Consider the following 15,424-nt stretch of genomic DNA (forward strand, 5'->3'; position numbering starts at 1 on the left):
GGATGCGTCAGCAGTCCATTCATGTTCCTCTATTTTCCACTAAAGGACAAAACGAAAAGAGTGAGAGAGTGAGGGGAGATAAAGTGAAAAAAAAAACAGAGAGCAGAGAAAGGAGGGAGGGAGTGAGAGAGAGAGAGACAGAGAGACAGAGACGAAGAGAGAGAGTGTCCCATCTGCCTGCCTTTGCCACCGAAGCAATGCTGGGAAAGCTTCGCCAGACTCGCTGGAATGCCTGGATTATTGCTGGGGATGAGAGGGTTAAAATCTGGTTGCTGTGGGGATGCCACTGTCCATCTCTGCCTTTTGCGCGGACACAGCCCGTCTATTCCCCTAAGCCACACAAAGCCCCAGAAAGCCACAAAACAAGAGACTTTGAGTATTAAAAAGAGAGAGCGGAGGACGGCAAGAGCAAACTGGTTTCTGAAGAGGTAGATCTCTAAAAAGGTCTGAGTGCTTTGAGCTCACCCAACTACCTCAGGACACTGCAGAGAGAGCAGGAGGGAGGCAGAGAGGGAGAGAGAGGGAATGTGAGAGAGTGAGAGAGAGAGAGAGTGTGACAGAGCAAGCAAGAGAGAGAGAGTGTAAAACAGAGTGAGAGAGAGAGAAAGAGAGAGAGAGAGAGATCCAAGCCAGCGCACACTCTCTCTTTTGCTGCTACAACGGATCCTTTCCACATCGACGCTACTGTTAACGTCACGCCTGTAAGCCGCGCGCTCGCCCAGCGCTTGCCTTCCCTGTCTTGCTCCTCTCCCCAGTCGGACGCTGCATTAGCGAGAGGGTGCTGATCACCACGAGGAGAGGAGGGGAGAGAAAAAAAAAAGAACTGGGAAAACAAGAACAAAAAAGAAACACGCCGGAGAGAGGAAGGAGAAACTGCGCACCACCCCTCCTCCCTCTAACCCACCTCGATCAACCCAGCTACAACACCCCCACTCCTCCCAGCACCCCCTTCCATCCCCCACCCCACTCCCCCTCTGAAGAAATTGACGGATTATTGGGAAGTGCACGGGAGGCAGGCTGCAGCTGCTGCTGTGTGTGCTCGCTACTGCTGCTGTGTGCTTCACAGGGATGGTGTGTGCGCGTTTGCAATTGCCGCTGTCGCCACCGCGGCTGCCGAGGCTGGAGCGTGCGGCTAGTTAAGAGGTGGAAGAAGCTAATGAAAGCGGTGTGTGTGTCGTCTAGCCTTTTCAACCCCTGCTGAGCTCTCCTGGAGGAGAAAAGAAGAAGAAAAAAAATCATAAGAAATCAAGTGGACACGACGCCACAGAGGGGGAGCGAGGGGAAAAGAGCGAGAGAGGGAGAAGGGCTGTCAGACTGACCAACTGATTGACCACTAAAAAGTGAACAGAGGAATACAGAGAGGAGGGGGTCTGGTTTTTTTTCTCGGACTTGTCAACCTCCCCTCCTAACCATCGCAAAACAAAAGGCAAAAGAACATTGGAAAGGACTGTGGAATTTTCATTCAACCTTTTCATTCCCACCCCCCACCTACCTCCCTCTTTTTGTCCTTTCTGCCTTGGCTTTTTGGTGCACAACAAAAAAAAAATTGTGCATGTGTGTTTGTGTGGTCGCCTGTGCTATGGAGACCTGGGTAAGGTGTCTAGCAGGGGGATCAACTGTCGGATTCCAAGGACAAGCGAGAGAAGAGGAGCCGACAGCAAGAAGCGAGCAAGGGAGCACTGCTGCTGCTTTGGGAGCCTGACTGGATTCCTATCTACAATCTTTTTCTTTTTTTTCCCTTTTTCTTTTTTTCCTCATCAACGCGGAAAGGGAGAAAAAACATTCACTAAGGGCCTTCGAACCTTTCTCTTTGGATGTGTGGATTTACAAAAGGGCTCATCTTGGTTAAGCTCTTTGGCGTTGATACCTGTTTTGACAGAGCAAATATAAAGAGGCTTTCTTTGCTGCTCTTGGATATACATACATCTGATCTGAATACCACTGCTCTTTCTGATTGCAAAAAAGGAGGGAAGCTATATATCTCAGTTCAAGGACCTGTAATAATAACTTGAGGTAGGTGTCTAGTGTTTCAACCCCTCTTTGCATCAATTTGTAACACCCTACCCTCCCTTCTGTCTTGTAATACAGTTTTTTGTTGTTTGATTTACCACCATGTCTTTCTCATACACACGTTTCAGAAAAGCCAGCCCTTTCTATCCTCTCCTTTCCCTCTGCCCCTGAGCACAGTTCATGGGCATAAAAGCATTGCTCAATTGAGGATAGGTCAAGTCCTCTTGCCCCTCAGCAAATACCCCAAACCCACATTCTCCCCTTATCCTCCTCAGTTCCCTTGACCTTTTTACTCTCGTGCCCTTAACACTACGACCAGTCAACCAGCTACTTTCCCTGTTCCCAAAGCCCCCCCAAACACTTGCCCCAAACACCCCAATCCTCCCCCCCAGATGATGCTGAATTATGAACGTGCCACATCATGAGTCTCCTGGGGCGGGTAGCTGTGCATCGTGCCAGGAAAGCCGCCCTGCTCTGTGTAGTCTTCCTGATGGCGCGAGCGTGGAGCAGCGCCTCCCTGGCCTTGGCGGGGGCGGCGGTGTCTCAAGGACCCCAGGGCTGTCCACCGCAGTGTTCCTGCAGTAATCAGCAGGGGAAGGTGGTGTGCACCCGACGCGGCCTCACCCGTGTGCCCCCTGGCATTCCTGCCAACACGCGACACCTCAATCTAATGGAAAACGCCATCGAGGCGGTGCAGGCTGACTCCTTTCGGCACCTGCACCACCTTGAGGTGCTCCAGCTTGGGCGAAATGCCATACGTCAGATTGAGGTGGGCGCATTTAATGGACTCACCAGCCTCAACACACTGGAGCTGTTTGACAACCGGTTGACAGTGGTGCCTAGTGGGGCCTTTGAGTACCTGTCTAAACTGAGAGAACTGTGGCTGAGGAACAACCCCATTGAGAGTATCCCTTCCTATGCCTTCAACCGGGTGCCCTCCCTCATGCGTCTGGACCTGGGAGAGTTAAGGAAACTGGAGTACATCTCAGAAGGAGCTTTTGAGGGCCTACAAAACCTCAAGTACCTTAACCTGGGCATGTGCAACATAAGAGGTGATATGCCAAACCTGAGTCCTCTCAAGGGCCTAGAGGAACTGGAGATATCTGAAAATCATTTCCCAGAAATAAAGCCTGGCTCCTTCAAAGGCTTGCGCTCACTGAAAAAGCTATGGGTGATGAACTCACAAATCACAGTGATTGAGCGCAATGCTTTTGACGACTTATCTTCACTGGTGGAGCTAAATCTCGCCCATAACAATCTGAGCGCTGTGCCACATGATCTGTTCTCCCCGCTCAGTTACCTGGTGGAGCTCCATCTCCACCATAACCCTTGGACCTGTAGCTGTGAGGCTGTATGGTTAGCACGCTGGCTAAGGGAGTCCATCCCTACTAACACAACTTGCTGTGGACGCTGTCACTCACCTGCCAGCATGAGAGGTCGACAGCTGGTTGAGGTGGATCGGGGAGAGGGTGCAGCAGTCCAGTGTTCTGCACCATTCATTGCTGATGCGCCGAGAGACTTGAACATCTCAGCAGGACGAGTGGCTGAGCTTCGTTGCAGCACAGCCCCAATGTCTTCAGTGCGTTGGCTACTGCCCAATGGGACAGTCCTGACACATGCCTCTGGTCACCCGAGAATATCAGTCCTCAATGATGGTACTCTTAACTTCTCAAATGTCCTTGCAGCAGACACGGGCACCTACACCTGCATGGTGTCCAATGCAGCTGGGAACTCCAACGCTTCAGCCTACCTCAATGTGAGTGCAGCTGAGCTTAATACATCCAACTTGAGTTACTTTACTACAGTGACTGTGGAAGTCTTGGGGCCAACCACTGAAATGCCCAAACCTAAAACCACCACGACCACAGCTGCTGCTGCAGGGGCAGGGGTTGCTGGAGGAGGAGGAGCAGGCCTAGGGACAACAACTACAACTGCTTCTCCTTCAGTGTTTCAGCCAGTCTTCATCTCTACACCAACTGTGCTACTGCAAAGCACCGATAGCCCACCAGGTGCAGCAAAGCCATCTGTGGTGCCAGGACTGCAAGGTGCCACTGGCAAGCCAGGCAAGTCTGGCCCTAGCCTGGATGAAGTTATGAAGACAACTAAGATCATTATTGGTTGCTTTGTGGCAGTGACACTCTTGGCTGCTGTCATGCTCATTGCCTTCTACAAACTGAGAAAGCGCCACCAGCAGAGGAGCACAGTGGCAGCTGCCCGCACTGTGGAGATTATCCAGGTGGATGAGGAGGACCTTCCACCACCAGCATCTGCAGCTCAAGAGACAGCTCTCACATTGCCTGAGATCCGGGACCATAACAGCATACACAAACTGGACTTTATCAGCCACAAGACTGATTACAGCTTTCACAAACCCAAGGCCGAGTACAAAACCCAGCTTGATTTCACCCTTCACAAGCCCAAGGCTGAATATACCACATATAAGCCAAATATGGACTTCAGTAGCCACAAAACCATGCCAGACTACAGCACTCACAAATCTACACCAGATTTCAGCCTTCACAGACCAAAGCCTGACTACAGCCCATTTAGACAGGACTACAGCACCCACAAACCTAAAGCAGAATACAGCCCATTCAAACCCGACTTTGGCACCCATCCAAAAACTAAAACGGACTACAGCCCCTTCAAACCGGATTACAGCACTCATCCTAGACAGAAATCTGACTTTAGCCCATTCAAACGAGATTACAGCACCCAACCAAAACCTAAACATGACTATAGCCCATTAAAATCAGACTACAACACACAGCATAAACCGAAAGCTGAATACAGTCCATTCAAACCTGACTTTGGCACTCACCCAAGACCTAAAACTGACTACAGTCCATTTAAGCCTGACTACAGCACTCAACCTAAACCGAAACCAGACTACAATTCCCAGAGATCTAAAATTGACCTTTCCTACAAGCCCAAGGACCCTTACACCCCCCATAAGACTGCAACCGATTACAGCGCCTTCAAGACTGACTTCAGCCCACACAAAGCGGATTACAGCGCCTTCAAGTCTGACTTTAGTCCACACACTCAGAGACCTAAACTTGATTACAGTCCACACAAAGTGGACTACAGCCCTCATAAGGTGGACTACAGCACTCTAAAGCCTAAATACAACACGTACAAACCAACTGGCCATGGGGCTAAATGGACAGACAACAATGTTGGGAACTCTTTGCCTCGAACCATGCCCAGCACCATCACAGCAATGTCTGAGCCCTATGTCATAAAAACTCACACCAAGGAGAAGGTACAGGAGACTCAGATCTGAAAAGCCGCCCCCCCCAAAAAAGGCTCCCACTTGTGTCCCTAGGCCCCTAGCTCCCACCTTCCCCTGCCCCACACCCCTCCCCCCTGCGTCCTTTCCTCATAAAATCATGCAATAGAATGCACAACGGAGAAAGGACAGGAACTACTTTTTTGTACAGAGTGCAAACTTAAAAAGACTGATGATTTCTTGTTGTACATGCTTATAAATAAATATATATATATGGACAAATTGAAACTACCATGGGCTGGTGATAGAGAAACATATATTAAAAAGAAATTGAAACTATTTTCTAACTTGTAACTTCTATTTAAAACAATGAGTTGTTTAAGATGCTGTCTTGACTTTGACAAATGAGGGTAGTGTTGTTTTAAAAAGGGGCATTCTGTGTGATTTTTACACCATGCTACAGAGAATGCAGTGATAAGAAAAAATATTTATACAGAGAAGACTTTCTTTAACAAAAACCGAAAAAAGGTCAGTGTCGATCTTTACAGGTTTATCTTGTAAAAGCACCAAGAATTTGTACTGTGCCAAATGTTATAAATGCAATAAAATGGATTTTTGGAAGAAAAAAGGAAGTTTTAGAGAGAGATGTTTTTTTCCCCTTCTCTTCTTCTGGCGTATACTGTAACGATCAGCCAAATGCTTTAGACACTGCAGTAAGACGCTGCAGCTATACTTTAACCCTACATGTGCTGGATGACTCAGGCAGAATGAATCACAGTGCAGGAGTGGATGGTGCTTTTTTTTCTTTTCTTTTTTATCTCACATTTCCTATTGTTATATAATTTACATGTAACACAAGTTTCTTCAGTTTTTTATTTTATAGAACCATTGAATGGTGCTTCATCAGAATGTGGTTAATCAAAAGCATGTATATAATCTGAGTTCTTAAGTTCTACAAATGCCTTAAGATCTTCAAAGATGCAGTGGTGTGTCGATGAAAAGTACAGTAGTGCTATTATAACATCTGCTGTTAACTGAAATGTTCATTACATAATGCTTTTCAGTGATGGAAGCTTATTGTGTTACCCAGCTTATTTTCTATATTACAAACTGGTATTATCAGTCTTGTATCTAATGAGTGAAAAGGTGATAAATTAAGGTGAAATACTGTTTGGGTGTTAACACTGTCTTGTACTTTGCCAGAAAATATAGATCCTCATTTCACTTTTCATTGCATTGCCAGCTGTTGTGCCTTCATTAATCAGTATGGGGGCTTTTTATGGTGACAAATGCATTCGGGTCTCCCTGTTAACTGTGCATTTCTCATCTTCGACAATATCACCCCTCTCAATCATAATACAGCTTCACAATTCTCTGCCAAACAAAGAAAGATAACATACAACACACAGAGTGGTTAGACATATAATGGGAAGGTGCGCCAGTTTGTTATTGGGAAACATGACATGTACTGTAAGATTGAAAGAAGGGAGAATTGTCCTGGGTGCACATATCAGTGAAGAACATGGTTACATGTTTGCTATGGGCAACATGTGGGTGACAAATGACAAAGAGGATACAAGACATTTCTCTGTTATCATCCTAAAACTGTACAATTTCAAAATAAACCAAGATTAATCAAAAATCACAGCAACTAGTCTCTGGAGACCCAGCACATTATCAGATCCACAGTCACAGGCCTGTGCACGCAGGCTACGCTGTGGCCTAGTAGTGTAGCTGATGACACCAGTTTACATAACCAGTAAGAAGTGTGGCAAATGGAGAGCTGGTTAGGGAGAGTACCTGCGAGGGCCACAAGAGCAATACGAGGGTTTGTCTCTCCAACACTGTAGCGTTTTAAAATCTGAGGCAGAGGAATTTAACAGTGAGGGTGTTTGAATAGAAAAGAGGAGCCAGAAGTTGACATGGTGCAGCACAAAAAAAAAGCTTTCTGATATGCTTAACCTGCAGTTGAGCCTGTCAGAAGAAGAGAGTGATATGTGTGTTTGTGAGGATGACGGACCACCTCTGACAAATTAGGGAGTGACAAAAAGAAGCAGAGAGTGAGACAGACAAAGTAAAGAGAGATAAGTTTAAAAGGACAGCTCGAAGAGGGTGGGTGAGCACTTTTACATTTAGCCGTTTCAGATGATATCCTGTGCTTGTCAAATGTGGTAGACCAAGACAGCGTTAGTTGTAAATGTATAATTTAAAATGTCCTCCAACATTGTGCTACATTACGAGGCAGGGGTGGATATGATGATCCCAATGGGGAAAGACTATTTTTGCAGTAAAAACAGGGAGGGAAGAATTGGGCAGAGGAAGAAAGATATAATCAGAAAAAGCAAAATCATTTAACCATATAAAAAAAAGGAAGCAATAAAATGTTCCTTCCTGAAAAAATAAATTTAGTGGCAGCAGACTGGGCTGTGTGTGATCTTGGAGACGGTGGACATCCGGAATGTAAAGACAGACTGATCAAGAGAGACATCAGATCAGGAGATCTAACTACACACAGTAATAGAATAAATGTCATTTTTAGGCTGAAATATGGGTGTGGTACCATACCGAGTGGTCATGACTGCATCATCCTGTCATCACCCCAAACAGAGAATTCTATCGTCTACCAAATGTCATCAAACTGGGGTAAAAATAAGCCACTGCAGTGTAGCCTGGGCTGTCACAACTGGTCACAAGAATCAGATATGATCAAATCAACCACAGCTCTAGCCATCCACCCCTTCTTGGAAAGTCTGGTGATGACTCAGCCCGCATTTCAAATATTGAGCATTTCCTGCAGGTGTGAGGATGATCTCGATAGATCGGACATGAGTGTCTGTATGTGTCTCTTGTGTTAACTGTGTTATCTCTGTTGTGTGTTGTGTGGGCTACGTCGAACGAGTGAGACAGAGAGGATGGGAGGGGGTGAAATGCGGAGAATCAGAAAAAAAAAGAAAAAAGTGAGAGGGAAGCAGCAGCAGCAGCATCCAAACTTCACATTTAACATTACCATTTCATACTGCAATGACCATTTGTCTTAATGCTGACTCATACCTCACAAATCATGGCTGAGATGGGTTAGATGTAGTGTGAACATTTGTCTGAAGGACAGTATTAAGCATCAAGCTGTGTTATGGCATGCAATCATAAGTTTGGACATAAATATACTGCACTTCCTCTGCCCGTGTATGGTGTGTGCAGGATGGAGCTGATGCGACGCCATATTAGTTCAATACCGAAGTATGTTGTGCAATGTGGTCACTTATTAAGCTGTGCTGTGCTATAAAAGGCTCTGTCATACTAATCAGTCAACATGGCTACAGGGTCATCAATCAGCCTATCAGCTAGCCAGCCAGTGGAGGGCCCGTCTCCATGGGAAACACTCCTTCCCTTCCATCCATTCCTCCTCCGCATCATGTTTTTTTTTCTGTCTGAGTGCTTCATTAGCAATCATGAAGCCATTTGAAACAGGAAGCAAGGAAAGATGCACCTATTTACCCACAGCTCACAGAGCCTGAGGGAGGGAGGGGACGGAAAGGATGGGAGGCTAGAGTTTGAGGAGGAGGAGGAGGAGGAGGGGTGGGAGAAGATCAAGTGGTGTAGCTGTTGTGATGTAGGGAAGAAAAGTGGCAAAGAAAAGCATGACAGATTGCTAGAAAGAAGTTATTGAGGAGAGAACAAAAGTGAAGGATTTGGTCAGAACAGAAAACACTTAGGGTTAGAAAAGGGAGGAGATCTAAGAGGCGAGGAGTAGACAGCGCAGGAAAACACAAGATACACACAGAGAAATGTGGCAGAGCCATTTGATGATAGATGGAAGTGTTAGTGGGAGTCCAAAAGAAATAGCTATGAGAACAAGACGAGAGAGGTGAAGAAGGGGAATTAAGGAGGAATGAGGACGCAGGGAAAGATAGGTAGGGAGGGGGGATGCTAAAACCACAGAGAAGGAGAAAAAAAATACAAGCAAGAGGAAAGAGAAAACTGATTAAAATGAAATGAAAATGAGAGGGTAAAAAAAGACGACAAGGTAAAGCTACCAAAAGAGGGGAGAAAAAGCAAAGCAGTGAGAGTGAAGAGGAAGAGAGAGCAAAGGCGCCTGGGAAAGGAGTAAGCAGTGCAAATGTGATGCAAGAGTGCCAGCTACAGATGGAATGGGGGATATATAGCCTGGCCATCATGGCTCCTGCATGATTGGTGACTGGCCTGGACTGCACCACGAGGGTGGGTGGCGATGGTGGCGGGGGAGGGGGAGGCAGTAGGGGTGGGGGTGGTGGTGGGTTGTGAGTGTGATGTTACCATGGCCGAGTGCGGCAGATAAGAAGTGCTGATAGCAGTAATGGACTGGACCACTGGGGGTACTTGAAGGAAGGGAGGCCGGTGAATATGAAAGCAGAAGAGAGGATGGGAGGATCAGGAGGTCAGTGCAAATGGAACTGCAGGGACGATAAGTGCCGCGGCGCAAAAAGAAAAACGCGCGAGTGGCGTGTGCGTTTTTAGTGTAATCAAGAGGACACTAAATTTCACAGGTCAAAGCCTTAAACCTGCAGCAAACACATAGTAGATTCTTTCTCTCTCTTAAAGAAAGGAGTTCATTCTCAACTTAAAAAGGGGTTGTTAGGACATTTTGAATCCCTATTATTTTGATGCAATCTCTTAATTGGATTTTTTTTTTCCTCATTGTAAATTACTATGCACTGAGGCGCAGAAGATGGCTGTAATAAAATGTTATTCCATTAAAATGACCTGGCCCAATAGGCTTTATAATCTCACTTACATCAGCCATTTGTCAACCAAAGCCCCAGTCAGTAACAGTAACATCAGTACAGCAACAAGAATGTTTTTACAAGAGAAACGTTTTCTGTTTCTGCCAACGAGGCTATACGTCACATTATGTCATCAGCAGCCTGATAAAACTTATCTACAAGTGTTTATGCTGGAATAATATATGTGACCTTGGCTCCAGTGAAGCAGATGTTTTATGGAGCTGAACGTAATGTTGAATTTTTATACATCTTTGATCAGAGCCTGTGATGAGGGCTTGGCACCAGTATTTGTCTATATGACAAGAACAGCAAGGGTAAAAGGGGCTTCTCAGCCCATTAGCTGTTTATGCTTGATATATGAATTTGCAAGATACAGCCCCTGAGCTTCATGTGATTTATTTTTTCCCCCTCTTCCTCTCAGAAAGCCTGCAAGTTGTGCATAACATAATGTTTAATGTCGGAACTTCCTTTCATTATTTGCTGAATATCAAATGGAGTAGAGCAGCAGGGCAGAGATTTTTAATGGCAGTGTTATTATGATTCAAACACCTAATTTACCCAAGATGTGTGTGTGTGGGTAATACCCCGCACCATTTACTTTAATTGTTGTTTTCAGGTGTTGGTATATTTCCTGAGCTTTTTATTGATGAATTGATTATTGATAATTAGCATACTGCTGTAGCTGACAATTGATGAGGCAAAGAGGCTAAAAAAAAACACACATCTGTAGTTGTGTTAGGAATGGCTGCTGCTACACATGGTGCACGTGCTGGATTTTTTGTGTGTGTGTGCACTAGCCAGTGTGCTAGTGGAGCAGACAGGAGGCTATTCTAAGCAGGCCTGCAAGCGTGCTGCTGTGTGAGTCAACATGAGTCAGGGCGAGAGAGTTGTTTGGTCCTAACGTCAAACAGAGGGACTGTATGGGGCGTGGAGTCAAAGGTGGAGACTTCACACCATCTATGCAGAGAACAAGTCTCATGACAATAGAGGAATTGATCTGGTTTAGGAGGAAGGGGATGGGATATGGATTTTAACAGCACATCATCTTTGCCTATTGGAATATATATATAAAAAAAACATATTATAATTTATATGTGGCTCATTATTCACATGAATGTATAAATATTAAGATGTAAAGGTGAAGGTGTAGTCGGTGGGCTGGGCGCTGTTGATGTGTCTGAAGCTGACCATGTGAAACCTGATGTAAAGCAGCCATATTCACTGACCAGCTGGTGGTAGGATTTGTTGCTACCGAGGTCAACGGAAGCAAAAGGAAGATTTTTCATCTCAGTAAAGTGTTGGCAACGGGCCCGGTGCCGTTGAGGCTGTAATGTTGAATAGGTGTGTGCCAACAGGTTTTTTTTACTGGATATGTACTGTGGTCCGCAGAGTCCACACACACACACACACGCAGACTTTGGTGGGTGTCGTGAGCTATACGCTTGCTGTGGCGAGGACCACTCAAGTGTGTTACCTCCCTGTGACACCGAGTTTATTGCCCCTTCGGTGGGTGAAAAACACCCCTGTGTTTTCTTAGCAGCCAGCCACGATGAAGCCTTACTTTTATGATCTCGTCCAGTCGCTCAGGCCGAGGTGTGTGCGGGTAGTAAATCATGTCGAACTGAGAGCAGCCAACGAGGGACTGAGACATATGTGAGGAGGGGGTGTGTTGATTTTTTTTGTGCACACAAATAAAGACAACAACACACAAAAGATATGAACATACACACAGAGCAAGGGATGAAGCCATTGTCCATTAAATTAACTGGTTCTGTTGCGATTTACAGCCCATGATCACAGGCGCAGCGTCACCCAAGGATGCTCCGGATCAACCCTCGCTCACAAACACAGACGGACATAAACACTTGTCTCTAGCACAACAATAAATATCCAAAAGGAACACAGTTCAGATGCCACCTTTTCAGCCTGGGCTGGATCAACGCCTTGTTTCTTACCATTTACAACTGAATCCAGCACGAGCTCCTGGGCTCGGCTTCTATTTAATTTAACACTTCAAGAAGCTGCAACAAGGAAACAGTCACTTCTGTTCTTCTAGTAAATATCAGTTTGTGTTGCCTTCACCTCCCCTACCTCTGGTATGGGCAGTGAGAGGCTGCTGCAGCTGAAGACATGCTTTGTTATATACACATAAACATATGTAATTATTAAAAAGATCTGAATATTTTGTGTGGTAATACTATATCAATTACAGTTTTTGGCACCATAGTGTTACTAGCACTGGACAACTTTATCTTATTGGATAAAATATATGTTGACCCAACTTCAGAAATCATAATGTATCATAATATGTTAAGAAAGTACTCAGGATATCACAAAATAATATTGTACTGTGACTCAAGTATCATGATAATATTGTATCATTGGGCTTCAGGTGAATTAAATTCACCCTCACCATAGAAACAGCAGTTTTTTTGTGTATACTGTTTTATCAACCTTCCTCCACCTCCTGTTATTCACACATTCGTGTTTTCTAGTACACACTCTGCTAAAAAAGGGGTGTGTCGATCTGATTTTACAGACTTTTTTGTAGTTTCCATGGCACTCTTGCATGTTCCATGAAAGCCTAGAAGAAGGCTTCACACACACACTGCGCTGATAAGGAAATCTTAGCTTTTATGCTGCATGTACGCTCTGAAGAAAGAGAGATGAGGGGAACAGGAAGGCTTCCTTGCAAAAAAAAAAAAAAACTAAACCAGGAGACTGGTGTTCCATGAAATAAGCAGGGCATGTTTTGGGAGGGTTAGAGAGTGTGTTTTGGGGATTTCATCTTTTCAGTGACAATGAGTGAATTCGGGCATGGCCACGTTTTGGTGATTGTAGAAGGATGGAAACGGGGTTACAAAATGGCCTCCTGCATTGCTCAAGACATGAAAGAAGAGGGGTCGGTGAGAAAAACAGACGAGAGAATTAACCGAGGTGGATAGCGAGGGCGAAACACTATCTATGACAACCTGATTTACTATGTCAGAGGACAGCAGTGCGAGATGGGGAAAAGGACACGGAGTGAGAAGTGGGCATGAAAAGCAGAGAGATAAAGGGGCGAGGGATGAGGAACAAAGAACAATAGAGGTGGGAAAGAAAGAAAGAAAGAGAACTGACAAGGTGACTGCAACAGAAAAGAAGCTGCTATCTGACACATAAAGAAGAGCTCAGTATTCGTTCTGTAGTAACTGCGGAGATCACGAATTTACACTGATGTGGACTTGAAGATGACAAGCAGTGTGCTAATGTCAAAGACTTGCACTGCTGAGCACAGAATGGCACATGAAAGCGACGTCGAGATGAAAGCTGTGACGAGCTGCGGAGAGCATCCGCGGGTTGAAACACAGTTTTCCTGTGGTGGCAGAATTATTCAGCCGCTGCAGCAAACTGCTGTGTGTGTTTAAATGCATGTGTGTGTGTATATGTGTGTGTGTGCACAGCAGGGTCAGCAGTGATCTTTAAAGATCAAACAAATCAATAGCAAACCTCTGTTCGGCTCCGCTGCATCGTAGGTAGTGAAGTCTTTTCGTCCGCACTTCAGCTTTTTATTGTTTTCTGAGGGGCGACTGTTTAATTAGTGAATGTAAGTGGAATAAAGTGTAGATGCAACTCCAGTAACACTCAAAACAGAGTGAAGGGAAATAAGCTGGAGAGTTGTATTTTATGAGGGTGCAGGCGCTGATCCCAGTCACAAGTTTTAATGGATCCCAAATAAATGATGTCACCGAAAGTGCTCTTTTGAAATACAGTCCTTACTTAATAGAAAGGGATGTGGGTTTGCTGGCACATCTAAGGCGACAGTGAAACTGTAAGACTGTTTGTAAACATTCCGCTCGTTCCTTTATTCCCTTTAATTCCTACTTCAAACAAATCTGGCTGGACTTCAGGACAAAGAAGAAAAGAAGAGCTGTTTGTGTACGTGTGCGTGGTGCGTACATATGGTAGCCACTGTTAGGTTAAAACCCGCCGTCCGATGCTGCACCTGTGCAGATGTGCGATTAGATATGTGTCTGTGTCAAAGAGCCGGTGCAGGAGTGACTGCAGGTGAGCCTGTGCCAGTCTAACTGCGCCACCTCCGCACTAAAACTGATCAAAGCTTAAAACCATCCCAGAAAACAGACAGCGAGGAACATTTAAATCCAGCCGGCTGCTTATTAATGTCAGATGAGACAACATTAAAACTTTGTGAGATCTCCCAGAGCTGCACTGGGACAAACCTAAAAGATAAGTTGGTGGAAGCAGTGGTAATAAAAATATAAAGATGTTATTAATCAAATGGAAGTTAGAACTCTTAAACCTGGCAAATCCTTATAATAAAGAGGAGCTTAAAGCCCTGCAGCAAGGAGTAATACTAGATTGATTTTATTATCTAAAAACAACTGCCATAAAGTGTGCCATAGTGTCTGTAGAGTCAGGGCAGATCTGACATCTTCATACATGTAGTGACAGTGAGTCTGCAGCACCGACTTACCAGAACTACAGATTCCTTGAACGGTAATTGTTTTCAGGGCCGTGTAAAGCGTTTTAGAACCAATAACTCCTCAACAAGAGGTGAATCAGAGGCGCTGCGTAGCCCCGAGCTGAGCGTGACCTCGTCGGCCTGGCTGATATAAGAGTACCTGCCCAATGGCTGAACCGATAATTAGACAACCAGTTATACCGCTCCTCTCCCCTTCGCCCGTCCCTCACTCCAGCTAATTAAACACGGCCAGACACATCAAAGACCTGTAAGTGCACGTAGGCCTGTGTTTGTCCATCAATTATGGCTGTTGTTGCTGCAGCGAAATGACTTCAAACCAAGTTGGGAGCCTGTACTTGAGGATGTGCTCGGTGTGTAAACATCAGGGACCAGAGCCACGAGACAGGAGGAATATTATACAAGTAGGTGGTGATGTGAGAAGCAGAGGGTCTATAGACTTACTACTCTAATGGGAGTTTAATACTACAGTATGAGGAGGGGAGGAGGATGTGGCTCAGCCTGTGGGATGAGTAGATGCAGTAGAGGAGGACAGGGAAGTGATGGAGAGGAGAGGGGAGGAGAGGAGAGGAGAGGAGAGGAGAGGAGAGGAGAGGAGAGGAGAGGAGAGGAGAGGAGAGGAGAGGAGAGGAGAGGAGAGGAGAGGAGAGGAGAGGAGGCTCAGGGTAGAAGAGACTTGGCAAGCATTCACCCTCCCACATTGTTGGCAGCAGAGCCACAAACTGTTTGCTCACAGCAGTACATGCATCTATTAGTATTGTTCCAGGAGATAATAACTGTGTGTGTGACTGTGTGTATATATATAAATATATATGTATATATATATGTGTGTGTGTGTGGATCAACATGTGTGTTTGAGTGTCGGTTCTCAGCCAAAAAGTGGCAAACGACTTGCAGCGGGGTGGCAGACAAACAATATGGAGCAGCGACAGAAAATGTACA

At 45.4% G+C, this 15,424-nt stretch overlaps 2 protein-coding genes across 3 annotated transcripts in view; one reads left to right on the plus strand and one right to left on the minus strand.

Annotated features, from left to right (window-relative positions):
- snd1 (staphylococcal nuclease and tudor domain containing 1) overlaps positions 1 to 15,424 on the minus strand; it is a 180,920-nt gene that overhangs the window by 89,597 nt on the left and 75,899 nt on the right. The gene's annotated exons all lie outside the window — the stretch shown is intronic.
- On the plus strand, positions 2,432 to 5,296 carry lrrc4.1 (leucine rich repeat containing 4.1; the record flags this gene model as incomplete). Its single annotated transcript, XM_083999285.1, has 1 exon — positions 2,432 to 5,296. One exon carries the CDS (start codon positions 2,432 to 2,434, stop codon positions 5,294 to 5,296), a length of 2,865 nt encoding a protein of 954 aa, XP_083855411.1.

This window comes from Trachurus trachurus (genome assembly GCF_905171665.1).
Source record: "Trachurus trachurus genome assembly, chromosome: 23".
In the NCBI taxonomy this organism is placed as follows: domain Eukaryota; kingdom Metazoa; phylum Chordata; class Actinopteri; order Carangiformes; family Carangidae; genus Trachurus; species Trachurus trachurus.